Below are 27,911 nucleotides of genomic sequence, written 5' to 3'. Positions count from 1 at the left end.
TCCAACACATTTCCCCTGTGCCTCTTGGATGCACGCTCTGGCGGCTCGCAGGTGACGACCTGTGGGGCGCTGGCCGGCCAGTCGTTGGAGCTGGAGCGTGCGATCTTGATGGGGGTTGTGAATCCGAGCCCCACACTGGGTGCAGGGAGTGCTTAAAATTTTAAAAAAAGATGACAACACTTTTGTGACATCGTCATGTATATACAGAGAGAAGATAGTTCAGCATCTTTTCTAACATGTTTGATTAGAGTGTATTTTTATTATAGTTTAGAAAAGTTGTTTTCGGGATCCCTGGGTGGTGCAGCGGTTTGGCGCCTGCCTTTGGCCCAGGGCGTGATCCTGGAGATCCGGGATCGAATCCCACGTTGGGCTCCCGGTGCATGGAGCCTGCTTCTCCCTCTGCCTGTGTCTCTGCCTCTCTCTCTCTCTCTGTGACTATCATAAATAAATAAAAATTAAAAAAAAAGAAAAAAAAAGAAAAGTTGTTTTCAGGTAGTGGCTCCTGCGGGTAGTATCCTGTGAGCTTTTAGAATTGTTAAATTTGAGAGGCGCTCTACCAAATTTCTCCTACATGTGAGCCCTAAGATTTCTGGGCCTTTGGAGTTTTCTTGTTTGTGACTAAATGACCTTAGATATTTTTTTTTTTAGTAAATTAATTTTTTATTGGTGTTCAATTTACCAACATACAGAATAACACCCAGTGCTCATCCCGTCAGGTGTCCCCCTCAGTGCCCGTCACCCACTCACCCCCGACCTTAGATATTTTCTGAATTGACGATACTCATCAGCCACACCCATCAGCCCGAGGTGTCCTGACTGGGAGCTGGTGGGAGGCGGGTATGTCCCTAGAAGCCGTTTCTGTGCCGTGTTGACAGCAGTAGCTTAACCACCGCAGCGAGCGGAGCAGCCTGGCTCAGCCCAAGCTGCACGTGGCCCCAGGCCAGCTCCCCCCCCCGCCCCCCCCATGCCCCTTCCCCTGTGCCAGGTCTCCCCCCTGCCCCCGCCACTGTCCGGAGGTACTCATGGTCACCTGGGGGCCTGCTGGGTCGTCCACGAACATCTTCCCACCTTAGACCTTTAACGTCATCATACCTGCAGATTCCTTTTGCCGATAAGGTAACATTCACGGCTCTCGGGGCCCAGGACCTAGGTCTCTGTGAAGGTCTTCCCCAGCCTGGGAGGCCGGCTGACGCGAGGCGATGGTGCCCGCTGGCCAGCTGGATGAACCCCAGCCATGCTGACCCCACATGGGCCCCACGGAGGGTGCGGAGACTGGAGCCACGCGGCCCCAAGTCCGGCAGCGCCGTGAACGGGATGCAGCACAGAACGAAGTCTGCCTTGGAACCTCCACAGGAACCATCCCCGTGAACACCTCGGCTTTTTATTTTTTTTAAAGGATCTTATGTATTTATTCATGAGAGACACAGAGAGACAGAGACACAGGCAGAGGGAGAAGCAGGCTCCATGCCGGGAGCCCGACGCGGGACTCGATCCTGGGACTCCAGGATCACGCCCTGGGCCGAAGGCGGCACTAAACCGCTGAGCCACCGGCCCTGAGACTTATTCATTAAAGGCCCGCCTGAAAAAAAAAGGGGGGGGGGTAACTGCCTGATCAAGTAATCTCATCCAAGACAATCTCACTTGAGGGGATCCTTGGGTCACTCAGCAGTTTAGCGCCACCTTCAGCCCAGGGCATGACCCTGGGTCCCAGGATTGAGTCCTGCATCAGGCTCCCCGCAGGGAGCCTGCTTCTCCCTCTGCCTGTGTCTCTGCCTCTCTTTCTGTGTCTCTCATGAATAAATAAATAAAATCTTAAAAAAAAATTAAGATGGTCATAATCTCCATTGAGACTAAGTGCAGCTGCCACCGTCTCCTGGATCGCTGCTGTCAGAGGCGTCCCCTCCCCAGTGGGCACCGTGAAGACCACCCTCCACCAGAGCTCGCCGTTCCCAGGAAAACCGACTGGTTAATAAGTGGGAACGGTACTGAGCAGGCCAGCAAAAAGGAAACAATGATGTGAAATAAACTGATCATAAATGGAGATCCTTGGGTGGCTCAGTGGTTTAGCGCCTGCCTTTGGCCCAGGGCGCGATCCTGGAGTCCCGGGATCGAGTCCCGCGTCGGGCTCCTGGCATGGAGCCTGCTTCTCCCTCCTCCTGTGTCTCTGCCTCTCTCTTTCTCTATCATAAATAAATAAATAAATAAATAAATAAATAAATAAATAAATCTTTAAAAAAATAAATAAACTGATCATAACTAAGAAAGAGATGATAGCAGCACAGAACTGCCCTGTTAGAAGGTGCGCCAGGCGAGAGAAGAAAGTCCTTCGTTTGCTCTGAACTGTCGCCCCACTCTTACCCTTAGGGGTAGCTCCCTGGCCACCGGAGTCTGCTCCGGAGTCCTCAGCCCTTTCGTGGGGTCTCCCTGCCTCCTGCCCTGCCCTCCTCCACAAGGCTCTCATCCCTGGCTGTCCTGTCTCCTCCAGGGCACCTGCCCTCCGTGTGCACTGCTACCCTCTGCCATCCCTGCCAGGCTCAGCACCACCTGGGCCATCTCTTTGCGTCCAGCCCCATCCAAATGCATCTATTGACGGGCCCCATGTCCCTGGAATTCTGACCCACGCTAGTCTCCTGCTGCTGCTAGGCCAGAAGGGCCCTTCCTGCAGGGCAGCTCAAAAACCAGCTCTCCTGGCCTCTGCAGATGCTGTGATGGCTCTGACTACCTCGGAGACCGTGCCCAGTCACCTGGCCCCGTGACCTGGCACAGCCAGGTGGAGATGCTGCCGCTGGTGGCCAGGGAAGCAGCCAGATGGGTAGACGCCTGAATCCTTGACTCCCTCTCTTTGCAACACATCTGTGCCAGGCCAGGATCAAGAAAGTTCCAATGACCAGACATTTCTCCAAAGAAGACCTACAAGGGCCACCTGGGTGGTCAGGGGTTGAGCATCTGCCTTCAGCTCAGGGCGTGATCGCTGGTCCTAGGATCGAGTCCCGCAGGGAGCCTGCTTCTCTCTCTGCCTGTGTCTCTGCCTCTCTCTGTGTGTCTCTCATGAATAGATAAATGAGATCTTAAAAAAACAACAAAGACGCGGCCTATGTATACAACGGAGTGTGACTCAGCCGTCAGAAGAGTGAAATCTTACCATTTGCACAGCGTGGGTGGAACTAGAGGGTATGATACTGAGCGACCTAAGTCAGTCCGAGAAACACAATTGTGCCTTGACCTCACTCATATGTGGAATTTAAGAAACAAAACAGAGGATCGGGGTGGGGAGGGAGGGGAAAATACAGTAAGATGAACTCAGGGAGACAAACCACAAGAGACTTTTTTTTTTTAAAAGATTGTTAAAAATCTTTAAAAATTGTCTGGGCCGGAGGCAGACGCTAAACCGTTGAGCCACCCAGGGATCCCAAGAGAGCCTCTTAACTCTAGGAAACCAACTGAGGGTCACTAGAGGGGAGGCTGGCGGGACGAGGTGAGGGGGTGACGGGCACTAAGGAGGGCTCGTGGCGCGATGAGCACTGGGCGCCGTGTGCAGCTCATGAATCACTGACCCCTACCTCTGGAGCTAATACCCCATATGTTAATTCACTGAATTAAAAAAAAGAAAGGATAAAAGAAAAGTGAAAAAAGGGATCCCTGGGTGGCGCAGCGGTTTGGCGCCTGCCTTTAGCCCAGGGCGCGATCCTGGAGACCCGGGATCGAATCCCACGTCAGGCTCCCGGTGCATGGAGCCTGCTTCTCCCACTGCCTGTGACTCTGCCTCTCTCTCTCTCTCTGTGATTATCATAAATAAATAAAAATTAAAAAAAAAAATGAAAAGTGAAAAAAAAAATAAAAGAAAAGAAAGAAAGAAAAGCTTCTACCCCCCAGGAGCGGTTTCCTAGAGGGACTCCAGGGCCTAGGCAGGTCTGTGTCCTCGGTCATTTGGCCCTCAGGGGCCAGAGGTCAGAGGTCAGGTGTGCCGTGCTCCAGGCGGTGGGAACTGCTGGGCTGTGGCTCTGAGTGCGGAATGCAGGTGAGGCGCGGGGCAGGGCAGGCGCTGACCTCACAATGACGGGGCCCGCTGTCCCTGGCCAGCCCACCAGCTGCTGGCAGCTGCCGCCCTGCTGCCGGGCATGTCCCTCCTCAGCAGCTACGAGGGCCTGCGGCAGGAGATCCAGCGGCTCGCACAGGAGAACGAAGAGCTGCGGCGGCTGGTACAGCTCATCCAGGAGAACCAGGAGTTGAAGCTGGTGCTCCGGAACCGGGGCAGCAGCCTGGGCTTCTGCGGCTCCGGGCTCCTGGCTGAAGTGGCCGCCAGCCCCCGGCCGCCCCGGCGCAGAACCATCAAGTTCAAGGATGCAGAGAGAGGTGAGCAGTGCCGGTGTCTGGGGGCTCTTCTCTGAGGCCCGCCAAGCTTCGCTCGTTCAACTTGTGCCAAGACCATGAAAGTGAGCGGGAATCCCTGCTTCCACGGCTGTGGGGTGCTGAAGGTGCTGCGGGGTGATAGGAAGCAGTGCAGCAGGGACAAAGTGAAGTCGGAGCAGGACGGAACCAGAGTGGAGTCACAGGGCTGGGGCAGAGCTGAGGGAATAGTCCGTGCAAAGGCTCTGCGGTGGCAGCAAGTCAGGTGTGTCAAGGCATAGTTCCGAGGCCAGCGCAGGTGAAGTAGGGGGGTGGACGAGGACGAGGAGGGCCTTATAGGTCAGAAGGAACCTGCTGGCAGGATCTGTGCCCCTGGCTGGGCCCCTAGACTCCCTGACTGATGGGATGGGGTGCGGGTGGTAGATAGTTCTCCCGGTGGGAAATGACGGGTGGGGCCAGGGCAGGGCACGGAGGCTGGTGGGGTCGGGATGTCCACCCTGAAGGTGGAGTAACAGCAGGCTGGGCGTGGCGGGACAAGGCGGGTGCAGGCAGCCCCTCGGGTTGGCCTGAGCACTGCGAGTAGGGCACTGCCCGGTGCCTCATGGGGACGGACATGCATCCTGTGCGGGAGACGCTTACACGGTCTGGGCGGCTGTATGGCCACTCCGCAGGCGGGAGGATGTCCACGGTTCTGGGGGCGGAGGTCCGAGATCAGCGCCTGGTGGGGTTCTCCGTGAAGCTCTGTGGCTGGCTCAGAGCAGCGTCCTCACTTCCTGGGGAGAGCGGGCAAGCTCCTCTGTCTCTTCTTGCGTGTGTGGGCTGGCTGCAGTGCGCCTGCCGAGGGGGATGGAATGACCTGCTGGGGCTGCAGGGAGGGATCCTGGTGGCAGTGGGGCTGTGGACCGCCCCCTTGCGGTGTGCCTGGAGCAGGGAGAGGTAGAGCTCCTGCACTGTGGCCCCTGGGACTGTGTAGGGCCCCAGCTGGGCTGGGGAAGGGGAAGGTGATAAGGAGCATGGTAGACGCAGGGGTGGGGAGGGGGGTGGCCAGCGGCATGGCTGGCTCCTGCCACCAGGTACACTGTCGTCTGGACTCGGCCACAGCCCATCCTTGGGGCCCTGGGTCCCGTATGCTGCAGAGCTCAAGTCCTCCACACACTGTCCAGCAGGCCTGGCTGGGCAGAGACACCCCTGGAGCCCGGAGTGCTGGGGGAGGCCACTGTCAGGGGTGCAGCGGGGTCAGAGGTCACTGACTCACGTGTCTTTCTGGGTACAGTTCTTTCAAAACTGTGTCTCCTTTCCTTCCCCCACCACACGGAAGAGGATGCCGAGGCTGCCAAAGGCCACCAGTCAAAGGCGGCCCTGTTGTAGCCTGGGGTGCACCCCCCCCCACCTTCCAGGACCCAGCAGGCCTCCAGGGCCACGGGGGATGGGGAGGCCTGGAGCGTGGGGGGGGCTGCTGATCTGGCACTAGGTGGAGGCCCGCTCACCTGCTGTTCCCTGTGATCGCCCCCCCCCCCCCCCCGTTTGAGACCTTCCACCCGCGGGGAAACAGGCCATCGCCCCACCGTCAGGGCACCAGCCGTGGCTTTGGGGGATGTCAGCCCTGCTGTGGGGAGGGCCTCGCTGCTTCCCGCTAGGCTGAGGCGGGGCTGGCCCTGGACGGCTGCAGGGAGGATGCTCCCGAGGGGCTCTTGGTCGCCGCGCCGCGGGGAGCAAGGGGGCTGTGGGGAGCGCGGGCCTCCTCCCAACGCCCAGGCCCATCCCCGCGGCGCCGGCCTCGCGCCAGGGCAGGTCGCGCTCCTGGGCCAGCCTCGCTCCGGGGGGCACCCAGGTGGCTGCAGGGCGCCTGGGCTCTCAGCCAAGTCGGCGCCGCCCCCGCTGTCCTCCCGGGTGGCTCCGGGCCAGCCCAGCCTGACGCAGCCGCAGCCCGGAGGGCCCTGCGCGCCCCGACCGGTCGTGCGGGGGGCGGGCCCGACTTCCGGGAGGGGCGGCGGGGCGGGCCCGGGACGGAGCGCAACGCGGGCGGGCGGCTCGGACCGGCGGCCAGGTGGGCCCTCGCCCGGGCGCCCCGGCCCAGGCGCCCCCCGCGGCCTCGCGCCCCGCCCCTCCCGCCCCGCCGTCCCCCCGCCCGCAGCCTCCCGCCCCGCCCCGCCGTCCCCCCGCCCGCAGCCTCGCGCCCCGCCCTCCCGCCCCGTCGTCCCCCTCCCTGCAGCCTCGCGCCCCGCCCTCCCGCCTCGCCGTCCCCCCCCTGCAGCCTCGCGCCCCGCCCCTCCCGCCCCGCCGCCCGCGCAGGCCCCGCCCCGCCCCGTCCCTGCGTCCCGCGGGGCCTGGGCCCGAAGGTCGAGCAGGTGGGAGGCGGCCCGCGCACCCGCCGCAGCCCCGGCCCCTCCACCCCGGGCCCCCGACGGACCAGCCCCGGCTCCCGTGGCGCGGCCGCCTCCGCGAGATCTGCTTCGGGCCCGCGGGTTCGGGCGGCCGCGCGGGCGCCGGGATCCGGGTCAGGAGGGGCAGCACGTCCGGCGCCCCCGGCCCTGGGGCTGCCCCGTGAGCTGGGTCCGCAGCCCCGCAGCCCCGCAGCCCCGCAGCCCCGCTCCGCCCGCTCCGCCCGCGCCACCCTGGGCCGCCGCATCCTCTCCCCGACCAGGCTCTGCCCTAGGCCGCCCCCCGCGGGGAGCAGGGCCCGGGCCTGATCCGACCCGCGCAGTCCTCCCAGGGCTACCGGCTGAGGAGTCGCTGCTGGACTCCAGCCCCGTCGTCATGGGCAGCCCCGAGGGGCGTTTCCATTTTGCCATCGACCGCGGAGGCACCTTCACAGACGTCTTTGCCCAGTGCCCCGGGGGGCACGTGAGGGTCCTGAAGCTACTCTCAGAGGACCCCGCCAACTACGCAGACGCGCCTACTGAGGGCATCCGCCGCATCCTGGAGCAGGTGGCTGCGCAGAGGGGCGGGTGGGGGGGACACCTGGGGACCAGAGGCCTGACGCTAGCCGCATGGTTCCCAGGAGGGGGGCATGCTGTTGCCGCGGGACCGGCCGCTGGACACCAGTCGCATTGCCAGCATCCGCATGGGCACGACAGTGGCCACCAACGCGTTGCTGGAGCGGAGGGGGGAGCGGGTGGCGCTGCTGGTGACACGAGGCTTCCGAGACCTGCTGCACGTGGGCACCCAGGCCCGGGAGGACCTCTTTGATCTGGTGAGCTCTCCCGCCCTAGCTGGTGGCTGCGTGGAGCAGCTTGTGTTTTCCCAGGGATGCCATGGCCCCTCAGGGAGGGCAGTCCTTGGAAGGGTCAGTGCCGGCCCAAGGGCACCCGCTGCCAGCCAGACAGGAGGTTCCAGGCACTCCTGGCAGGCACTGTGTCCCCCAAGCCCTCAGAGCGGTTCCAAGTTGTCCTGTTCCTGTCCCGGATTCTGGGGGTGGAGCGACCCAAGACATACTGTTCCGAGTGGGGGGTAGGAGCCCACCACCCCACCCTCCCACTCCCTTATCCCACCCGCTCTACATGGTTCCCAGAGGGAGCTGCCCTTGTGGGGGTGCAGCACTTGGCTATGCTCAGGTGCCCTGGGGCAGAGAACCGCCCCCTGGGTGGGCCCTGCTGGGGCCACCCATCTGACTGTGTCTCCTGGGCCCGTGGACCGGCCTGTTGGGGCACATCCCCTCGCCTGCACGCCCCCCCCCACGCAGGACCCCAGCAAGGCCCGTCAGGCCTGGGCGTCCTCTGAGCCTCTGCCTGCCCCCAGGCTGTGCCCATGCCAGAGGTACTGTATGAAGACGTCCTGGAGGTGGACGAGCGCGTGGTGCTGTACCGCGGGGAGCCAGGCTCCGGGGCACCTGTCAAAGGTTCGGGTACCTCCCACTCTGGGGGTGGGGGCGGCCGGCCGTGGGGGGCCTCTGACAGGTGGTGTGGGGCTTCCCGGCAGGCCGGACGGGGGACCTGCTGGAGTTGCAGCAGCCTGTGGACCTTGGGGGCCTGCGTGCAAAGCTGGAGGGGCTCCTGTCTCGGGGCATTCGCAGCCTGGCCGTGGTGCTCATGCACTCCTACACGTGAGCGTGGGCCGGCCGGCTGGGGCGGCAGGTGGGGGGGGGGGGGGCGTGGGCGAGGGCCGCAGTAGCCCTGGGTCGTCCTCGTCCTTAGGTGGGCCCAGCACGAGCAGCAGGTGGGGGCGCTGGCCCGGGAGCTGGGCTTCACACACGTGTCGCTGTCCTCGGAGGCCATGCCCATGGTGCGCATCGTGCCTCGGGGGCACACGGCCTGCGCCGATGCCTACCTCACACCCGCCATCCAGCGCTACGTGCAGGGTTTCCGCCGCGGCTTCCAGGGCCAGCTCAAGGTGAGGCCCGCCTGCCCCTCCCGGTCCCCTGCGCGCCAGCCGGCCCCTCACTGTGCGGCTGCCGGTGGGTCCGCAGGACGTTCAGGTGCTCTTCATGCGCTCCGACGGCGGCCTGGCCCCCATGGATTCTTTCAGCGGCTCCCGCGCTGTGCTCTCTGGCCCCGCTGGGGGTGTGGTCGGCTACTCGGCCACCACCTACCAGGCCGAAGGCGGCCAGCCTGTCATTGGCTTTGACATGGGAGGTAAGAGGGGTGGAGGGTGGGGGCGGGCTGGGCGGCAGCGCGGGAGATGACCCCTCGTCCGCACCCCCACCAGGCACATCCACAGACGTGAGCCGCTACGCTGGGGAGTTCGAGCATGTCTTTGAGGCCAGCACGGCTGGTGTCACCCTGCAGGCCCCCCAGCTGGACATCAACACCGTGGCAGCTGGGGGGGGCTCCCGCCTCTTCTTCAGGTAAGCACCGGCACCTGGGCTGGGCCCCCTAGCCCTGCCTCCCAGCCCGCCTGAGTCCGGTCCTCCCTATCCCAGGTCTGGCCTCTTTGTGGTGGGGCCTGAGTCCGCAGGAGCCCATCCTGGCCCCGCCTGCTACCGCAAGGGTAAGAGCTGCCACCTGCCCCTTCAGGACCCTTCCCGTGCTGCCCGGGCCCACCCCACCCCTTCGGCCCTGCCCCTGCTGCCCCCTCCTGGATTCCATCTCCAGCCCCCAACCCCCACACCGTGCACACCTCCCAGGGGGCCCCGTGACAGTGACGGACGCTAACTTGGTTCTGGGTCGCCTACTGCCTGCCTCCTTTTCCCTGCATTTTTGGGCCGGGAGAGGACCAGCCACTGTCCCCTGAGGCCTCCCGGAAGGCCCTGGAGGCTGTGGCCACTGAGGTCAACAGCTTCCTGACCAACGGGCCTTGCCCGGCCTCCCCGCTGAGCCTGGAGGAGGTAGCCATGGGGTTCGTGCGTGTGGCCAACGAGGCTATGTGCCGGCCCATCCGCGCGCTCACGCAGGTATGCCTGCCTTTACTCTCCAGCCCTGCTCCCCACTCCCACACCTCCCACTCAGGCAACCCAATGGGAGGGGGCGGACAGGGTAAGGCATGCCACTGAGCCCCTCTTGGCTTCCCAGGCACGAGGCCACGACCCCTCGGCCCACGTGCTGGCGTGCTTTGGGGGAGCTGGTGGGCAACATGCTTGTGCCATCGCCCGCGCCCTGGGCATGGACACCGTGCACATTCACAGGTATGTTGAGAGTTGTGCACACACGTGTCCTGGGGTGGGGGGCTGGCTCCGGGAGGCAGCCCCACATTGCCGAGGTCCCTGTCCCCGCAGGCACAGTGGGCTGCTGTCAGCACTGGGGCTGGCCCTGGCAGACGTGGTGCATGAGGCGCAGGAGCCGTGCTCGCTGCCTTACGCGCCTGAGACCTTTGTGCAGCTGGACCAGAGGCTAAGCCGCCTGGAGGAGCAGTGTGTGGACACGTTGCTGGCCCAGGGCTTTCCCAGGTGGGGCTCGAAGGGGTGGGGTGGACTTGGCCCTTCAGAGTCACCCCCTAGTTGGATTTACTGCCAAGTTCCCCAGGTGGTGCTGGGGCCTCTTTGGGCAGTGGTCAAGGAGGGCTGGTCCCCTGAGTGCTGGAGGAGGTAGGACAGGAGTCCTCTCGGGGTGCCATGTGCAAGTGCCCCGCCTGCCCCCCTGCTGCAGGTCCCAGATCAGCACCGAGAGCTTCTTGCATCTACGCTACCAGGGCACGGACTGTGCCCTGATGGTGTCTGCGCACCAGCACCCAGCCACTGCCCACTCTCCCCGTGCCGGTGACTTCGGGGCAGCCTTCGTGGAGAGGTATGCGAACTCTGCGTCCTGGGAGCCCTGGTGGGCACCTGCCAGCCTGGCCACCTTGCCCTGACGGTTCTCTCGCTGGTGGGTGTGCAGGTACATGAGGGAGTTTGGCTTCATCATCCCTGAGCGGCCAGTGGTGGTGGACGATGTGCGCGTGAGGGGCACTGGCCGCAGTGGCCTTCGCCTTGAGGATGTCCCCAAAGCTCAGAGTGGACCTCCCCGGGTAGACAAGGTGGGTGGCTCTGCCTCGGCCTGCCCCCCACCCCCACCGCCCGCCCAGGGATATGGGGTAGGCAGGGGATGGGGATGCCCAGGGAGGGTGCTGGGCTGAGGAAGCTCGCTCATCCCACACCCTCCTCAGATGACCCAGTGCTACTTTGAGGGGGGCTACCAGGAAACCCCTGTCTACCTGCTGGGAGAGCTGTGTTCCGGGCACAAGCTTCAGGGGCCCTGCCTCATTATTGACAGCAACAGGTGGGCCTTGGGGGCCTGAGCTTACCCAGGGATCCTGGCCGAGGGTTCTCTGGCCCAAGGCTACGGGAGTGTGAAGGACTCTGGGGTCCCATTATGTTCGGCGTGCCCCCCTCACCTGGGGATGTTGGGTCCCTATTTGGGATGAGGGGGTCTGGCTTGGCGCCTCCAGCCTCTTGTGCCCCTGCCCTCAGCACCATCCTGGTGGAGCCAGGGTGTCAGGCGGAGGTGACAGAGACCGGGGACATCCGCATCTCTGTGGGGGCTGAGGCCCCGAGCACCGTAGGGGCCCAGCTTGACCCCATCCACCTGTCCATCTTCTCACACCGCTTCATGAGCATTGCTGGTGAGTGCCCCCCGCAGTGGCCCTGCTCCCTGTGGAGCTTATGGGAGTGTGCACACTGTGCAGAGGTGGGCACAAGCTGTGTGGCTGCAGGGGTGTGCAGAGGGAGGACAGCATGCCCTGGGGGAGGGGTCTGCAGTGGCACCCCTGCTGGCGACAGAGTGGGCAGTGCAGCCCCGGCACTGGGATGGCCAGCCCTGCCATGCCAGCATTAGAGACCGTGGGATCTGAGATTACTGTCCTGTCAGACGGCGAGCAGGCTCAGCATAGTGAACCCATCTGTGCAGGGTCAGGCTGGGGGCTTGTTGGGGGACCTAAGTCCTGCATCAGGCAAGGAGAAGGCTTGGCGTGGGATTCCGGGTTCTTGTGGAAGCTCCAGGCGGGGATGGGGGGTGCCCCTCACACAGGCAAGACGTGGCCTGGCGGTGGCCTTGCCGTGTGCAAGTGGGCCACCACCACCTTTGGGTCCTGGGTCTGGGCTCCAGAGGCCTTGAGGGCAGAGGTCCTGCCTCTGCATATTCTGGGGCTGCGCTGTGGGTGGGGTGGGGCCAGTGGGCTCCTGGTTACTCTGTGCCCCCAGAGCAGATGGGCCGCATCCTGCAGCGCACAGCCATCTCCACCAACATCAAGGAGCGTCTGGACTTCTCCTGTGCCCTCTTCGGGCCTGATGGGGGGCTGGTATCCAACGCCCCCCACATCCCCGTGCACCTGGGAGCCATGCAGGAGACCGTGCAGTTCCAGGTTCGGTGGGTCCCTTCTGCTTCCCTCCCCCCACCTCTCACCTCCACCGCTTCCAACTCCAGACTGTCTCCTGGCTTCAGATCCAGCACTTGGGTGCTGACCTCCACCCCGGCGACGTGCTGCTGAGCAACCACCCCAGCGCTGGGGGCAGCCACCTGCCAGACCTGACCGTCATCACACCGGTGAGGACCTCGGCCTGGGTGTCTTTGGGGGGCAAGGGTGGCTGACACAGCCAACCGTTGCTCTCCACCCCCAGGTGTTCTGGCCAGGTCAGACTCGGCCTGTGTTCTATGTGGCTAGCCGTGGGCATCACGCGGACATTGGGGGCATCACACCAGGCTCCATGCCCCCCCACTCCACCACACTGCAGCAGGAGGGTGCTGTCTTTCTGTCTTTCAAACTCGTCCAGGGGGGTGTCTTCCAGGAGGATGGTGAGTGGGAGTAGGGTTGGGGCCATGGCGAGGCACGGGGGAGGGTTCAGTGGGCTGGCACACGTGATCGCTCCTTCCAGCCAGGGCCAGGGCGGGTAGGAGGGCACTGGGACGTGGCCTGCTGGCCCAGGCCTCCCTGGGGGAGCCAGGCGGTAACCCCACAGTGGTTGCAGATCATCTCTCAGAGGTGACCAGACAGCTGAGCCGGGCTCTGCCTGGATCCAGGAAGGCCTCAGTGGTTTTGGGGGTAGGGAGCTGGCCAGGACACCCATGGAACCAGGCAGAGGAGGGAGGGGAGCCTGTTTCAAGGTAGGCAGCTGCTCATGGTAGTCACAGTCAGTCTGCACTGTGTTTGCATGGGGTCCGGAGGCTGCGGAGAAGCAGTGAGGACAGAGCCAGTGACTGCAGGCTCTTGGAGAACTTTCTTGGGCCTGGGTATGAATCATTGGGTAGCAATGGCTTCAGTGGGGCTTGCACTGGAGAGCGCCCAGCTACATGCAGAGTGATGGGGAGCTGGAGGGTCGCCCAGAGGCCAGGCTGAGTGGGGTGGGGGGCAGCTGTGGTTGCCCTGGATGGTGCTGGCCCTCAAGCTGGGCAGCAGAAAGGGGTGTAGGGATCACTGTTCCGGAGATAATCAAGGTTGGCATTTGGTTGGATTTGGGGATGAGGATGAGGAGTCAGGTTTGGACAGCTGGAGGATGGAGGGAGGCTCTGGCACTGAGCAGGCACAGAGCTGCTGCAGGGACGTTAGGATAGAATTTGCATTGTGGCCCAGGAGACAAGGGCCATGGAAAATTCAGAGCTGGTGTAAGGCCTCAGGGGTCTGGGAGCCCAGGGGGGCATCCCAGAGTGAGGGTCGGTGGGGTAGGCAGGGGGCAGGGTGCAGGGTGGGCTCTCAGAGCTGCAGGCTGCTGTGGGTGCAGGAGACACAACTGAGTAGCCCTGGCCGCTCCCTTGGTCAGGGTCGGGGGAGCAGGGGGCAGAGGGCAGGGATCACGGGAGAGACACGTGCAGGCATGTGACAGGACACAGTGGCCGGGGAGCCTGAGAGAGTACTGTGACCCAGACTCTTGGCTCTTGGGGCTCGCCCTGGGGCGGGATATGGGCCTCCTTCAGCTTGGTACGGAGGTGGGGTGCAAGCCAGAGCTAGCTGCTCTTTTCACAGGGGTGGGGCGAGGGCCCCTGGGGGGCAGTGTGAGTGGGGGAGGGCCAAGGGAAGTGGTTTTTCTCCTGGGAGAGGTGGGGGAAACGCAGGTGGGGGAGAGGTGGGCAGGGGGAATGAAAGGTGGAAGCAGATTGCTGAGGGAAGCACCTCCAGCTCCTGTGAGGTCATAGGCGAGGCAGCCTAGGGGTGCCCTGGGGGGCGGCAGGGTGGGAAGGTTGAGCAGATGGGAGGAGGCTGGGGCTTGGGGGGTTGCTTGTGGGGAGCCAGTGAAGGGCCAACACGGGGAGCCCCACACCATATAGCGCCCAGAAGAGGGGAAGTAGGTGAGAGCAGGGCCCCAGGCAGCCCCAGGGGCTGGAGGGTGGCTCAGCGGTGACCTCCTCCGTTCAGCGGTGACTGAGGCCCTGCGGGCTCCAGGCAAGATTCCCGGCTGCAGCGGTACCCGAAACCTGCACGACAACCTGTCAGACCTCCGTGCCCAGGTGGCAGCCAACCAGAAGGGCATCCAGCTGGTGGGAGAACTCATTGGGCAGTATGGCCTGGATGTGGTGCAGGCCTACATGGGCCACATTCAGGTGGGCCGAGGGGGCAGGATCAGGTGGGCAGCTCTGTACCACCCCAGGAGGCTGGGCCGGGAGGCGGGGAGGCGCGGGACCCCTGGAGGCGGCCAGGCTGCGGCTGACCCTCCCGACCACCAGGCGAACGCGGAGCTGGCTGTGCGGGACATGCTGCGGGCCTTTGGAAGCTCCCGGCAGGCCCGAGGCCTGCCCCTGGAGGTGTCGGCGGAGGACCACATGGACGACGGTTCCCCCATCCGGCTCCGCGTGCAGATCAACCTGAGCCAGGTCAGGCGGTGGGAGCAGGGCGCAGGGCATGGGGGTGCAGTGGCCTGGGGTCTGCTGACCTCTCCCTCCCATCCCCTCCGCTCCCCTCCCGTGGGCAGGGCAGCGCAGTATTTGACTTCAGCGGCACCGGGCCCGAGGTGTTTGGCAACCTCAATGCCCCGCGGGCCATCACGCTGTCCGCCCTCATCTACTGCCTGCGCTGTCTGGTGGGCCGCGACATCCCGCTCAACCAGGTGCGCGGGAGCATGCGGTCTCCGCGGTGGGGCCGGGGTGTGGTGGGGAGCGCTGGGATCCCGGTGCTGGCCTGGGCCAGGGCCCTCCCCACCCGCCCTGACAGCCGGCCCCGCCCCCGCAGGGCTGCCTGGCGCCGGTGCGCGTGGTGATCCCTAGAGGCTCCATCCTGGACCCGACCCCCGAAGCGGCCGTGGTGGGCGGCAATGTGCTCACGTCGCAGCGCGTGGTGGACGTCATCCTGGGGGCCTTCGGGGCCTGTGCCGCGTCCCAGGTGCGGCGGGTGCGCGCGCTGGGGCGTGTTGCCCCGGGGAGGGGATGCCCGCAGCCCAGCGCAAAGCTCGCTTGTCCCCCCAGGGCTGCATGAACAATGTGACCCTGGGCAATGCCCACATGGGCTACTACGAGACGGTGGCGGGCGGCGCGGGCGCGGGCCCCGGCTGGCACGGGCGCAGCGGCGTGCACAGCCACATGACCAACACGCGCATCACCGACCCGGAGATCCTGGAGAGCAGGTGAGGGCGAGGCCGGCGGGGGCGGGGCCGGGGGCGGGGCGGGCCGCGCTCAGCCCCCACCCCCGCCTGCGCAGGTACCCGGTCATCGTGCGCCGCTTCGAGCTGAGGCTGGGGTCCGGGGGCCGCGGCCGCTTCCGGGGCGGCGATGGCGTCATCCGCGAGCTGCTGTTCCGCGAAGAGGCCCTGCTGTCCGTGCTGACCGAGCGCCGCGCCTTCCAGCCCTACGGCCTCCACGGTGAGCAGCCCTGCCCCCCCTCCCCCCCGTCTGCCCCCTCCGGCCGCCGGCCCTGTCTCCCCACCAGCTCCTGCGTCCCTCCCTCCCTGGTCTCTTCCCGCAGGGGGCGAGCCCGGGGCGCGGGGCCTAAACCTGCTGATACGCAAGGACGGCCGCACGGTGAATCTGGGGGGAAAGACGTCGGTGCCCGTGTTCCCCGGGGTAAGGATTGCATCCCATCCTTTCTCCATCCCGCCCACCGCCCACGGCCCCCCCATTCCACAGGGAGTGAGTGCAGTTGCAAAGAACCCGAGACACTTTAATTTGGTTTCTGAAGGGGAGGGCGCGCAGGAGCATCGGTGGGCCAGACCTGCCGTTGCGCATGCACCACCCGGAGGGTGGGGGGACTGCAGGGGAGGGAGGGAGAGGGATGCCCAGGCCCAGCTGCCCCTCTGTTCCGCAGGACGTGTTCTGCCTCCACACCCCCGGTGGGGGGGGCTACGGGGACCCAGAGGACCCCGTGCCACCATCGGGGTCGCCCCAGCACATCCCCGCCTTCCTTGAGCGGGGCAGCGTCTACGAGTACCGCAGGGCCCAGGAGGCCGTGTGAGGGCGGCCCTACAATAAAGATCTCCAGGCCCTGTGGCCCCGCGGCAGCCGGCCAGGCTCACGCTGTGCGTCCGTGTCTGTCTGTCCACCCGGCCTCGCCACCATCGCCTGCGTGCATGTGTCAGGGCAGCGCGGACACTCGGAGCTGAAGTCCCACGGCCAAGTGGTCTGTGAGCCCTGCCAGGGCGGTGCTGAAGGTCACCTGCTCCACGTCCTGGGGGCAGGAGGCAGTCAGGGGTCGCCCCAGCGCCAGCCGGCCCAGTGCCCTGAACCCCGGACTTACTGGGCTCAGTGGGGCTCCGGCCACTCCCCGGTACAGGACATAGTCGAGGCGCCGGCCCCGCCAGGGCTTAGGCCGGGGGCCTCCGCGGGCAGGGCCAGCCAGGTAGCGGTGGCGCCCCTTCTCCTGCTCCAGGGCCCTGAGGACGAGCGGTGTCACCAAGGCCAGGGCTCCCCTCCGAGGCAGGGCTCTGGGCGCTGGCTGACCCTCAGGTGGCCACTCACCTCCGCAGCATCTCTGGGGAGCAGACCACCGTGTGGTGGAGAGTGGAGGTGTTCAGGATCGTGCCTGGGGCGGGGGGGCGGTGTCAGCGGATGAGCCGCGGCCCCAGAGCCCTCCTCAGGACCCCTCCCCAGCGGCCGCCCTACCCAGGGCCCAGGGCTGCTCCCGGCGAGTGCCCAGCCGGCAGGGGTCCCGGAAGTGGTCGAAGAGCTGGTGCTCCTGCTCCTGCGCGTGGTCTGCGGAGAGAGGCTGGCGCTCGGTGGGCGGGGCCCGGCGCCGGCCCCGCCCCGCCGGCGCCCCCCGCCCCGCCGGCCCCCCCTTCACCTAAAGAGCAGTTGTCGAAGTTCAGGTCACCCAGAAGCACGCTGAAGGCCACGGCCTCGCCGCTTTGGCGGCTCTCGGCTTCGAAGCGCTCGATCCAGTCCAGCAGAAGGGTCAGCTGCTTGCAGCGCAAGGGCCCGTCCTCTGCGGGGGGAGGGGGGCACTGAGCCCAGCTGCGCGCCCCACCCCCGCCCCGCCCCGCCCTGCCTGCGGTGCTCCGGGCGGCGAACAAATGGTGCGGGCGGCGGAGACGCAGACGAGGGTAGGGACCCGCCGCCAGGACGAGTCTACGGGGCTCACCACTTGGCGCATGCAAGTGCGTGCAGTGCAGGAAGCCCACGACGCGGCGCCCGTCCAGGATGCCCACCTGCGCCTGCAACACCGTGGACGGCCCCAGCAACCCTCGCGGCTTCCACCCCACGCCCTGCCCTCTCCCCGGCCCTGGAGCGCCGCGGCCGCCGGGCCTGTACCTGTGCGGAGAGCAGACCCTTGGAGGCCAGCGCGTCCTCGCGACGTGCGTGGGGGAAAGACCGGAAGGCGGCGCGCAGCAGCGGGTAGCGCGAGGCCAGCAGCAGCCCGCTGCCGAGCAGCTTGAGGTGCGGCCCGCGCTGCAGGCCGAGGGAGCCCACGTCGTACAGCACCGGGCCCAGGCTGGGCGCCAGGCGGCTGACCAGGCGGTGCGCCGCGCGCGGGTCGAACACCTCCTGCAAGCACACGAAGTCCAGGCCCGCCGGCAGCGCGGCTGTCAGCGCCCCAGCAGGCGCCCCCGGCCCGGGCGGACCGCAGCCCGTGGTCCCGTAGCGCGAGGGCCGCAGGGCGGCGAGCAGCAGGGCGCCCACCTCCTCGGCCCGCCGCTGGCTGTGGCTCAGATTGCTGAAGCGCGCTAGCCCGTCGGGCAGCAGGCACACGTTGGCGCTGAGGAAGCCAAAGCGGCGCACGGGCTGGGCCGGGGGGCGCCAGGGCGCGGGGGGCGCCCAGCACGGCGGAGGGGGCGCGTAGCAGAAGGGGCGGCGCCAGGCCTGCAGGAGCAGCCACAGCGGCAGCGCGGGCAGGGCCAGGGGGAGGCCGGCCAGGAGCAGCAGCAGCAGCGCCGCCGCCGCGCCCGCCGCCGCCCTCAGCCCCGCCAGGCCGCTCGGACGCGCCCCGGGCGCGCAGCAGCCCAGCAGCCGGTCCAGGGCCCAGTAGGCCGGGAAGAGCAGGGCTCGGGCCAGGCGGTGGAGGGCGTGCAGCGCGGGGTGCGGGAAGGCGGAGGGCCGCAGGGAGGCGGGCGGCGGGGGCCAGGCGGGCGCCGACTGCATGGCGCGCGGGGCTTCCTGGCCTCGGGCGGCCCCGCCACTCGACCCAGCGCGCGAGGCGATTCCTCGGCGCCCGCGGGAGCCGCAGGGAGTCTCGGGGCGAGGCTGCGTGGCGCGGCCTGTGCGCGGCGCGGGGAAGCTGCGGCGCCCCGTGGGGACGCGGGCGCGGGCGAAACCGGCGCCCGGGAGCCGCGCTCCCCTCCCCCGCGCGGACTCGTCGTTGCACGGAACAAAAGGGAAAGCGAAAGAGCCCCTGGCGTCGCGGCCCCGCCTCGGATCCTCCTCGCCCCGCCCCGCCCTCCGCTGAGGGCCGCGGGAGCCCCCAGGCCTGCGCGCCGGGAGCGGGGCCCGGGTGCAGCTGGCACCCTCGGGAGAAGCAGCCCTTGCGGCGCCGGCCCGGCTCCGTCCCTCCGCCCCGCGGGTCAGCGCGGAATTGCCGCCCCCGCGGTCGTGCGGCCCCGGCCGCCCCCCCACCCCCCGGGTTGCGACGTCCAGCAACTGAGTTCAAAGCCACAGGAGCCAGCCAGCCCCGGGGCGCCCCGCAGAGCTTCCCCGAGGCCCCCGCGGTGCCGGCGCCCGGACCCTACCCCAGGGAGCTCCCCCTCCGGGGTGAGGGGCCGTTGGTTCGGCCTGTGCCGCCGCCCCGCCCCCGGGCACGCGAGCCGCACGGAAACCAGCTCCCCACCGGGGCCCACCCGCACCGGCTCGGTCGGCTCCCAGGGCCGCGCTGCCTCGCTCTGTCGGGGCTTCCGCGGGGCCCCCACCTGTCGGACCTGAGCTGTGGGCCAGACCCCACCGCGCTCCAGGTTGGCTCTTCCGTTGCCCTGTGGCTTGAGTCGGCGCTGCCTTTCACCGCGCGGGCAGGGCGGTGGAGGGTCTTCTGGCTCCGCCTCCCCTCCCGGTTCTCCGGAATCCTGATCCCCGTCAGGACCAAGATCTGGTGCTGGCGGGGTGGCCCCTTCCAGGTAGGTGATGCTGGGCCTCCCCGCAGGCAGAGCGACACTTCTATCTACGGATGTCTACCTATCTGTACGCAGAGTCCTCCCTGCCTTCCCCACGGGTCTGGCTGGATCCCCGAAGCAGCAGGCCCGGGAGTGGGGAGGGCGAGGAGGCAGGGAGCGCCTGGGAGAGGGCTCTAGCGCACCCAGGAACCCCGGACCCTCTCCTTCCCTGCATTCCTTGCTGGTGGCGGCTAAGATTCCTCTGCCTGCGGAGTCTTCTGGAAGGCAAGCCTTGGTGCTCAGGGGCCTGCTCTGCTGGGGTCCTCATTCCCCCTCCTCAGCTCGCCTCTGCCTCCCACTGCAGCTCCAGCTTCTCTGGCCTCCTCAGACAGGTCCTGTACTGTCCCCCACCCCCGTGGCCCCAGGCCACCCATGGGCTCCCTCCACTCACAGCCTCCCAAGGATGAGCATCCTGCCTGCACTGCTTGGTTTCCTGCACTGTCCACAGGCCCTTGCCCTCCTGGTGTCCCGACTGACCCCCACCCCCACCCCACCTCCATCCTCCCTGCCCTTCCCCCCTCCCCTCTTCCCAGCCCAGTGCAGAGGGGATTCCCACATCCACATCCCGTGCCTCCCGCTTCTGCCTTCCGCTCTGCACCTAGGCTTCAGCTCCCGCCTGGCACTGATGCTGCGCCACCGCAGTCCTTCCTGCCGGTTGGGCTCCTGCGGCCTCCTGCTCTTCCCCGTCCCGGTGTCAGGGGCCCCTCCTACTCCCACTGCCAGGTGAGGGAAGCTATGGGACCTTTGAACACTGCCAAGCTTTGGTCTTGGGGTTCTCACGAAGGGCCCTGGGCTGGGCATGGAGCCCCAGAGCAGGCAGGATTGAAGGGGTTCCGGGGGGGGGTGAGGTGCTGGCCAGCCACCCCAGGACAGGCGGCACCACCCAAGAGTTCAGGTCTGAGCCTTGTCCGTGGCTAGCGCATCTGTGGAAGCTTTAATGGCCTTGCACCGGGATGCGGGGCAGGGTGGCAGGAGCCAGTGTCACCAGATGAACATGGGCTTGCCATCGTCACGTGCCAACTGGCTGAGGCAGGAGAGCAACAGCAGCGCATCAGTGAGCACACTGGGATGCACGGTCTCCACCAGCACGCGCTGCAGGAAGTCCATGCTGTAGGAGCTGCCCTCGGATGCAGCCAGCTCCGGCCTCTCGCGCAGGATGCCATAGGCGTTCACCAGCTGCTCGGTCAGCGCCGGGTGCACCCGCCCGTTGTAGCCCAGGCTTTGTAGCCGGTTCATGATGGTTACGTAGCGCTGTGTGAGCGTCTGGCACAGCTCCTCATCCAGCTTGTGGTCGCTGGGGTTCAGGGAGGCCTGAGGGGAGAGTGGCCATCAGGGTCCCTCCCACCCTGCACTGGTACAAAGGCAGGAGAGGGGCGACTGTGCCTGTGGGGGTGCTGGGGTTCCTGGAGGTCCCGGGGTGTGCTAGAGGTTCCCGGAGGTCCTGGGGGAGAGGCTCCAACCTAGTGGGTTGAGCTGCAGGGGAGGGTTCTCCACCAGCGGGGATTTGGGACTGAGCTGAGGTCATGAAATGCTGACAGCATGGCTGGGAAGGAAGGAGGACAGGGGTCCCTAATGACCGTGGGGGGCTGGCCATACCACTGAGGGGCTTTCCCAGGCCTCCTGCTACTCCCCGCCCTGAGGCCTCCACCTCCTTTCCAGGCCCCTTCTCTGTTCCAAGCACCCTTGGTCTCAGCGCTGGGGGTCCCACCACCCCTCTGGTGACCCCTCCTGGTACCTGGACCTGGGGACTGGCAGCGACTGGTGGGTCCCCACGCAATTCTTCCTTGCCTGGGGCCCCCAACCAGGCAGTGACTGCATCCCAACATCTCAGGAGGAAGCAGGAAGCCAGCCCCTCCTCTCGGCTCCTGCCATCACCCCCTGGGCATGTGACCTGCACACGCACTCAGGGACCCTGTTCAGAAGAGCCCACACTCTGCTTCATGCTCTGCTGTAGTCACCCTGAAGTTCTTTATAAATTTTGAACAAAGAGCCCTGTATTTTCATTTGCACCGAGTCCTACCAATGACGCAGCTGTCCCCAGGCCCACCGAGTGACAGGTCTGCAGTAGTTGGACAGGGTCTCGCCCTGACTGATCTCCCCCTGCACTTCCCACTGCTGCACCTCCTGGGGTTAGGGCCTATCTGGCCCCATGCACCCCCTTCCAGCCGTCCCCTGGATGCCCACCAGGCTGCTTTCTAAGCCCTCAAAACAACGTGTTTGGCCTCACCTTCTCCAGGAAAATCCCCTGTCCTCTCCTCCCCCGATGGTCATGTGAACAGAGCACTGGACTCATGGCTGGGCTCAGCTAACATGACCCCTGACCTCTGGCAGATGCACCCAGAGCCCTCTGCTCAGCACTCAGTGCACAGTCAGCACCAGGACAAGCCTGGCTTCCTGACTCTAGGCTCCTCTTGGCTCCTAAGCCTTCTCCATCCATCATTTCCTTCCCCACGTCAGACAGCAGGGAGCTCAGCCGACTCTCTGGGTAAATGGTGAACCTGCAGCTCTTCATGCCGAACGGCACAGAGCGCAGTGGGTGGACAGCGTTAAGCCTCGTCCCCCTGTGGGGATGTCAGGACCCATCATCTGCTCCCCCTGGGGAGCACAATCCTGCTGTGTGCCACACTGGGTGTATGGAGCCCCAGATAGGAGCACAGGTCCAGGGGAAGCGCACGGCACCCACCCTGCCAGGGTGCTGGACAGGGGAGAGGAGTGTGGGCATATTGACACTGAGACAGGCCAGGTCTGCCCCAAGGACATGACCCCTTGAGAGCGGAGGGCCAGGTGAGGGCAGTGAGTGGGGAGAAGCAGGACAAGGACCCCGCCAGAGCCAGGGAGCACTGGGCATGAGTCCCTACCATGCCTCCCGGCACCGAGAAGCTGGCAGGGCTGAGCAGAGCATGGTGGGGGGCCCTGTCGTAAAGGGCCAGAGATTCCTGGTCCGTTGGCTTTGTGACTCTAAAGGATCGTGCCGGCCATATAAGGGGATGGGCAGAAGCTGGCAAGAGAGGGTGAAGGTCCTGTCTATTCATCCCACAGATTCTCAGTCCTGCCCTGTGTGGGGCGCTGAGCAAAGCCTGCTGAGTTTACAAGGATAACAAAGCCCAGGAGGAAGACGGTACTGGGAGTGCTGCCACGGGGAGCAACCGGCTGCCGGGGTGAGGGTCTCTGGAGGGGAGAGGATGCCTGGGCTTCCTCTGAAGGATGAGGACAATGGGAGCAAAGGAGCTTCCAGGACAAGGAACAGCATGCATGGCGCAGAAGGTGCTGGGAGGCGGAGCGCAGAGCAGGGGGTCACATGGAGAGCCAGTTTCAATGGCTGTTTCAGTGACCATACTGGGTCTGAGCCTCAGTTTCCCTACTATGAGAGGAAGGAAACCACCTGATGGCTATTTTGAAGATTAAAGGAGGTATCTCCAGCGGTGCTGAGCACAGCATCAGTGCTGGTCTGCACCACCACGAGGGGACCCTAGTTCCATAGGACACACCAGTGGGCTCGCTCATTGGGCAGAATTGCGTTTCCCAGGAATGGAGGGAGGAGGGCCTTCCCAGGGTGTTGGAGCTGGCCCGGATGAGGCCACCGTGTGGTGACGGAGCCCGCCACCCCAGCGCCTCGCTCCCACCCTAAGCTCTCCTGCCCCCCAGCATGTATCAGCTCTGAAGCCCTGGCGTACATGGGCAGGGCTTTGCTTATTTACTGAAGGCCGCCCGGGAGTGGGGGAGCTCCCCGAGGGTGCGACTACTTGGCATGAACTTGGCATGCACCCGACGCCTCCTAATCGGAGTGGAGTGGGTAGCTGCAGCGGGAAGGGTGGCGGCGGCCAGCAAGGTGGCAGCAGTTTGGTCCAGGGTAGGTGACAAAGGTGCAGATGTGTGCGCGGGGGAAGTCTGCGGGCAGAGCACCTGGCGCTGGAGCATCGTGGAGGAGAGCGCGGCTGTGAGCAAAGGCGCGCGCACCTCCAGGAGGCGGGCAGGTGCTCAGCGCCCGTCTCTCCGCCCCGGGACTCCCACCGCACCGGGCACGTGTCCGCGAGAGGGCTCCGCATGTGGCTCAGCACAGGCGAGCGTCGGGACGGAGCCTGGAGGACGGAGCCGGAGCGCGCCCCGCCCCGCCCGGGCTAGGCTCCCGCGGCCCCGCCCCGCCCGGGTTAGGCTCCCGCGGCCCCGCCCCCGAGGCCTGACGTCACCGAGCTCGAGCCAATGGGACGGCGCCGCGGCCTCAAGCTCCGCCCCTGCGCCCCCGCCGGGCCTTGGGGTCCCGCCCGGGGTGGGCCGGGTCCCAACGCGCGGCCGAGGGACGGAGAGAGCCCCGGGCGCGCTCCGGGGCTGCAGGATCGCAGGTGACCGCGCTCCGCATCGCGGGGCGTTGACGCCGCCAGGGCCGCTGTGGTTTAGGATCCGAACACCCTCTCCCGCGCCGCTGGGTGTTAGGGCAGAAAGCAGGCTGGGAAACCTCATGTGATCTTTTCAATGATAGAAAAACATTGTTAAAAAAATATATTTCTTCATGGTTAAGAGACCCCAGAGCTCTCAAGAAATGAGGACGAGGAAAGACTTCGTACCCTGGCGTGGGCGACGCAGAAGCTGCCTCCTCCGGCTTCTGTTCGGCTGCACGGCTGCCTGGAGCTGAGAGCCTTTCCCGGACGCCCTGCGGCTTGGGCACCTGCCACCCAGGCTTCTGCGCGGGTGGAGGCGCCTGCCTGGGGGCTGTGGTGCCCTGGGGGCAGGCTCCCCGGGAGCCAGGGCGCAGGGGCTGTGAGCCTGGGTCTTCAGGGGCAGCTGCACCAGCTCTTGTACCCACCCTGGCGTCCTCACCTAAAATTTTCTAATAAACGTCTTCCTGTTTACATCAGCTAGTGTGGATTCTGTTATCTGCCGCCAGGAGCTTGACTGAGGAAGATCTGGCCAACAGCCTGGGACACACATTGTACTTAACAGGCACCCTTGATGTGCGTGTTCCTAGGCGAGTCTCAAACTGGATGGGGTTGCTGCTGTTTTATCTATTTTAATTTTCTTGTGTTTATTTTTTAAAGATTTTATTTATCCACTTGGGAGGCAGAGGGTGCGCACAAGGGGGAGGGGCAGAAGAAGAAGGAGACTCCCGGCTGAGCAGGAAGCCCCATCCATGCAACACTCGAACCCAGGACCCTGAGATCATGACCTGAGCAGAAGGCAGACGCTTAGCTGACAGAGCCACCCAGGTGCCCCTGTTTGCGTCTCTTCAATAGTGTGCAATATGATTGTCTACATACAAAGGCCAAGATGACGTAGAGGCTATTAGAACCAGAAAAAGAGTTTGGCATGGTAGTGGGAAACGAAACGTTATGCAAAAAACAAGACCATCCATCCTTTGCAGGCCTGTGAGTAGGACCCCAGAGGGCACCAGAGGCCCCGGGACCCAGCCAGACACAGCCACCCCGCGACCCTCACACGGACGTGGCTGGACTCCGGGCCTGCTATGACTGGGAGCCGGAAGGAAAGCTAAGAGCACCCGGTCCCCCAGCAGGAGGCCTTTGCAACTGGGCAGAAGAGGTGACAACTTTTACTTGAGCTTAAAAGATGGCACAGGAACAGTCTGTGAATTTTTAAAAAAAAAGATGGCCCAGATTCAGAGAAAACGGTCAACAAGTCCTCACTCAGCAGTGCGGCTCTATTAAAGCTTTTCCTGTCACCCTTATGGCGTCCGTGAAGCAGACGAGCCAGGCTTGAGCAGGTCGGGGGCCGGGATGGACTTTAGGGATTCTAGCAACTACCGATGCTGGAGTTCCACGTGCAGGGAAACAAGATGCTCTGAGGAAGGGAAATGAAAATCTGGGCAAAGTGGAACTGGATGCTGAGAGGAACCAACACGAGGGCCAGGCAAGCAGGCGGGCCGGCTGGCCCGGGGAGCAGGATGCAGCTTCACGGTCCTCAGGTGGAATCAGACGTCATCCACCTGCAGTGGGCTCTGCAGAGGTCCGGCCAGGGGGTGTTTGCCTGGCCTCGAGGGCAGTTTCTGCGCAGCTGGGCTCCCGGGGTGGGCGGCGCTCCCCTGCAGTTTGGGCGGCAAGGGTATGACCTGGCAGCACTGGTCGTTGCCGATGGAAGGTGTATGGGGCCAATGGCCCTGGAAGAGGTGCAGGTGGCCATGGGGCACAATAAGCGGATGAGTGTTTGGTGGAAGCCCAGCCTCCCCGCCGCTGGCTGCCAGATGGTGGTCGAGGCGCTGGCCACTGGCCAAGGACTCCTGCGGCTGCCAGAGGAGAGGGCCTCACATCCTGCTCTCATCTCCCACCTCTTCGCTACAAGCTGCCACTTAGAGTGATGACGATGACCGTTGTACGACGGTGGCGTAGGCAGTGATTCCCGCGAAGTGAGGAGCCGGGGTGGGACTCGGCTTGCCCAGCCAGCTCCTGCGTCGGGGGTGATGTGTCTCTACCTCCTTCCATCCGGACGGCATCCTCAAGCAGTAGGAAGCCTCTTTCACAATTTCATATGTGGCTTCTATGTGGGCAGCTGGACTTGTGTTCATTACATGCATCTTGGCCAGTGATATCAGACACAGCATCTTAGAGACACAAATACTGTGCTTCTGCTGTGTTGTCCGCCAGTTTTTAAACAGCCGGGGCCAATCTGCCCTCGGGACCCGGCAGTGGCGGCAGACGTCCTGGAGGCGCCTCAAGCCTCGTGGGACTGAACGTGACCAGGTGGGCCCTGCTGACGCGAGCAGCAGAAACGGCAAGTGCACGGGAACCCCCCCCACCCCCACCGGCAAGGTGAAGGCAGCCCAGCCCCAGCCTAATCCGGAAAGCAGTACGGAACTACACATTCGACCTAGGTTTTTCCTGGAACTTGACGGACGGTCGAGGAGCAAAGAGGGGGGGAGCAGAGACAGCCTGGAAGAAGGGAGGCGCCCCTGCTCTGCCCCCCTCCCCGTGGGGGACACCAGGGTCGGGGGTGTCAGAGTGGCGGCCAGACCCCACGCTCGCTCGTGGGACTGGGAGGTGACTCAGCTGCCCTCCGCCCTCCACCGCTCTAGCCGCAAGGGAGACCCAAAGCGCACAAGCAGTGAAGGCAAAGTGGATAATTCTGACCACATTCAAATTAAAAACCTAACCGAAGGATACAAAGGAAAGGGCGCGCTCAAGCCTGGATACAAATAGCCTGCAGATAAAGACGCGGAGGGAGGGACGGAGAGAGGTGGGGGAGCACAGAGGACTATTGCCCAGAGGAGGCCAAGTGGCCGCCCAGAGCTGGCGCGTCCACGGGGCGTGGGGAGGGGCACACGCGCAGGGGCACACACCGTCAGCCGCACCGCCCATATCCGGTGACTCAGCTCGGCACGTGGGGCCGAGGTACAGCGCCCAGCACCCCTACGAAGTCCTGTCCTCTGTGCCCCTCAGCGGCAGCCGGCTCGGTGAGCGGCCTGCTAAGAGTATGCTGGAACCAGCCTGTGCCTGAGGGCCCTGGCCATGAGGCTGCCCCCTGCTCAGAGGTTCTGGGACCTGCCTCCCCTGGGTCACCCCAGTGACCCTTGAGGGTCCCAATGGGTGGGGAAAGCATTAGCTCTGCTAGTCTAGGGGGGCCCTGGGGCTGAGAGGTGGCCATGGGGAGGTGATCGCAGTGCAGGCCTGACCATGTTCAGCCCCCACCCCCGCCCTGTCCTCTGGGGGGCCATACCCCTCGGACCACAGGCTCCTGATGCCAGGTGCCCTGTACTCCCCCTGCCCCTCGGACTGAACACCGTGCTTCCTCCGTCCCAGGGTGTCCTCGGATTCTGACGTGCTTGGCCAGGCTGGACCCCAGGGCCAGGGCCCCCCAGCAGCCTTGCACGGCCAGCGAGCTCTCTGTCCCTGACAGGCGGTGCGTGGGAGAGGGCGCCACACACCTGGATGATCTTCTCTGGAATGTTGGAGACTGTGAAGCCGTAGAGGCGCACGCGCTCCGGGAAGATGCTGGACAGGATCCTGCGGTCCAGCTGGAAGGCGATCTCCCCCACCAGCCTCTCCCAGGCCAGCTGCTTTGATTCTGGGGACGACAGGGGGTGGAAGCAGTGCTCAGCGGCCACGGTCAGCGGCCCAGGCCAGTGCCAGGGAGGTCCGCGAGTGCGTAGGGGACACCCCCTCTTGTGTTGAGCGCATGTCACTGACCTCGGGGGCTCTCAGGGAACTTGCTGGTCTTGCGGTGAGCCAGCTTCCGTTCCAACTCGAGGATGCTTTTGCGAGAGGTTTCTGAGCCACGTGGGCCCCGGGTGTCGTTGATCGAAGCTGGGGAGGACGAGGTTCGGGGCGGGGAGTGGGGGTTTCGTGGAGGGGAGTGAGAGGTGGGCAAGGGCTGGGTGGGGGGGTGGTGTGCCCGGGTGGGGGACTGGGGGGGGTACGGGGTGATGTGGGGGGTGCTGGAGGGGGTGTAGTGGGTGACAGGAGGGGGGGCGGGAGTAGGGGCAGGGGCGAGGACTGTGTCCACCGGGGGGGCCGTTGTGGTGCTGGGGACAGGCACAGGGACTGCTTGTCCCTGAGTGGCACTGGGCTGGGGCCTGACGTCTGAGCTGCCGTAGGAGAAGGTGGTCATGGGTCCAGGTGCGCTCCTGGTGGTGATAGGGGTGGAGGTACGGATGGGAGAACCCACAAACGTCATGCTGAGGGGATCCAGGTCCTGGGCCAGCCGGGGATGCTCCGTGGACATGGGGACTGGAGATGCGGGGGGTGGCAGGGAGGAGAAGAGGAGGGTGAGAGCGAGGCCGGCC

General features: G+C 65.2%; 4 protein-coding genes and 1 long non-coding RNA gene across 7 annotated transcripts in view; 2 read left to right on the top strand and 3 right to left on the bottom strand.

Annotated features, from left to right (window-relative positions):
• Positions 1 to 385: 385 nt before the first annotated feature.
• Positions 386 to 6,138, bottom strand: LOC119864653. Of its 3 annotated transcripts, XR_005368920.1 has the most exons (4): positions 5,913 to 6,138; positions 4,987 to 5,181; positions 3,867 to 4,478; positions 1,551 to 2,180 (listed from the first exon to the last, which is right to left on the bottom strand). It is a non-coding gene; the product is annotated as an uncharacterized LOC119864653 (long non-coding RNA). The 3 variants fall into 3 exon arrangements; XR_005368919.1 differs by lacking the exons at positions 1,551 to 2,180; positions 5,913 to 6,138 and adding an exon at positions 386 to 435 and having other exon boundaries at positions 4,987 to 5,870; XR_005368918.1 differs by lacking the exon at positions 5,913 to 6,138 and having other exon boundaries at positions 4,987 to 5,870.
• On the top strand, positions 4,068 to 16,129 carry OPLAH (5-oxoprolinase, ATP-hydrolysing). Its single transcript, XM_038555787.1, is given in 28 exon segments — positions 4,068 to 4,353; positions 7,061 to 7,275; positions 7,349 to 7,540; positions 8,086 to 8,185; positions 8,266 to 8,389; positions 8,481 to 8,676; positions 8,753 to 8,918; positions 8,992 to 9,130; positions 9,206 to 9,273; positions 9,410 to 9,468; positions 9,470 to 9,676; positions 9,795 to 9,907; positions 9,998 to 10,168; positions 10,368 to 10,505; positions 10,596 to 10,734; positions 10,864 to 10,976; positions 11,168 to 11,319; positions 11,897 to 12,057; positions 12,138 to 12,239; positions 12,314 to 12,488; positions 14,044 to 14,228; positions 14,352 to 14,498; positions 14,597 to 14,731; positions 14,854 to 15,003; positions 15,087 to 15,244; positions 15,319 to 15,479; positions 15,583 to 15,680; positions 15,922 to 16,129. Coding segments are annotated over 28 exon segments (4,146 nt in total). The 5' UTR covers positions 4,068 to 4,118; the 3' UTR covers positions 16,069 to 16,129.
• Positions 15,752 to 18,188, bottom strand: LOC119874407 (sphingomyelin phosphodiesterase 5-like). Its single transcript, XM_038555071.1, has 7 exons — positions 17,361 to 18,188; positions 17,191 to 17,263; positions 16,894 to 17,034; positions 16,716 to 16,805; positions 16,572 to 16,635; positions 16,351 to 16,486; positions 15,752 to 16,281 (listed from the first exon to the last, which is right to left on the bottom strand). The coding sequence occupies exons 1-7, from the start codon at positions 18,186 to 18,188 to the stop codon at positions 16,189 to 16,191; spliced, it is 1,425 nt and encodes a 474-aa protein (XP_038410999.1). The 3' UTR covers positions 15,752 to 16,188.
• On the top strand, positions 18,187 to 21,175 carry LOC119874406 (translation initiation factor IF-2-like). Its single transcript, XM_038555070.1, has 4 exons — positions 18,187 to 18,191; positions 18,274 to 19,150; positions 19,789 to 19,909; positions 20,151 to 21,175. The coding sequence occupies exons 1-3, from the start codon at positions 18,187 to 18,189 to the stop codon at positions 19,810 to 19,812; spliced, it is 906 nt and encodes a 301-aa protein (XP_038410998.1). The 3' UTR covers positions 19,813 to 19,909; positions 20,151 to 21,175.
• Positions 20,094 to 27,911, bottom strand: part of SPATC1 (spermatogenesis and centriole associated 1) — a 20,641-nt gene continuing 12,823 nt past the window's right edge. Inside the window, exons 3-5 of the mRNA XM_038555784.1 lie at positions 27,316 to 27,855; positions 27,054 to 27,193; positions 20,094 to 20,497 (exon numbers count right to left, since the gene is read on the bottom strand). Of these exons, the coding sequence (XP_038411712.1) occupies positions 20,168 to 20,497; positions 27,054 to 27,193; positions 27,316 to 27,855 (1,010 nt within the window). The 3' untranslated portion in view covers positions 20,094 to 20,167. The remainder of the gene's footprint in view (positions 20,498 to 27,053; positions 27,194 to 27,315; positions 27,856 to 27,911) is intronic.

Source organism: Canis lupus, chromosome 13 (assembly GCF_011100685.1).
Source record: "Canis lupus familiaris isolate Mischka breed German Shepherd chromosome 13, alternate assembly UU_Cfam_GSD_1.0, whole genome shotgun sequence".
NCBI lineage: Eukaryota > Metazoa > Chordata > Mammalia > Carnivora > Canidae > Canis > Canis lupus.
Note: the sequence above shows the minus strand (reverse complement) of the source record. Positions and strands in the feature narration are given on the sequence as shown.

Bases quoted from the DNA above. Each gene is read 5' to 3' on its own strand.
- LOC119874406 (XM_038555070.1), top strand. The intron at 19,151-19,788 runs GTAGGTGATGCT...CTCTGCACCTAG, and splicing joins GGCGGGGTGGCCCCTTCCAG to GCTTCAGCTCCCGCCTGGCA.
- LOC119874407 (XM_038555071.1), bottom strand. From the start codon at position 18,188: ATGCAGTCGGCGCCCGCCTGGCCCCCGCCGCCCGCCTCCCTGCGGCCC. The intron at 16,636-16,715 runs GTAGGGCGGCCG...CCCCCGCCCCAG, and splicing joins GGAGCAGCCCTGGGCCCTGG to GCACGATCCTGAACACCTCC. The intron at 16,487-16,571 runs GTGAGTGGCCAC...GCTCGTCCTCAG, and splicing joins TCCCCAGAGATGCTGCGGAG to GGCCCTGGAGCAGGAGAAGG.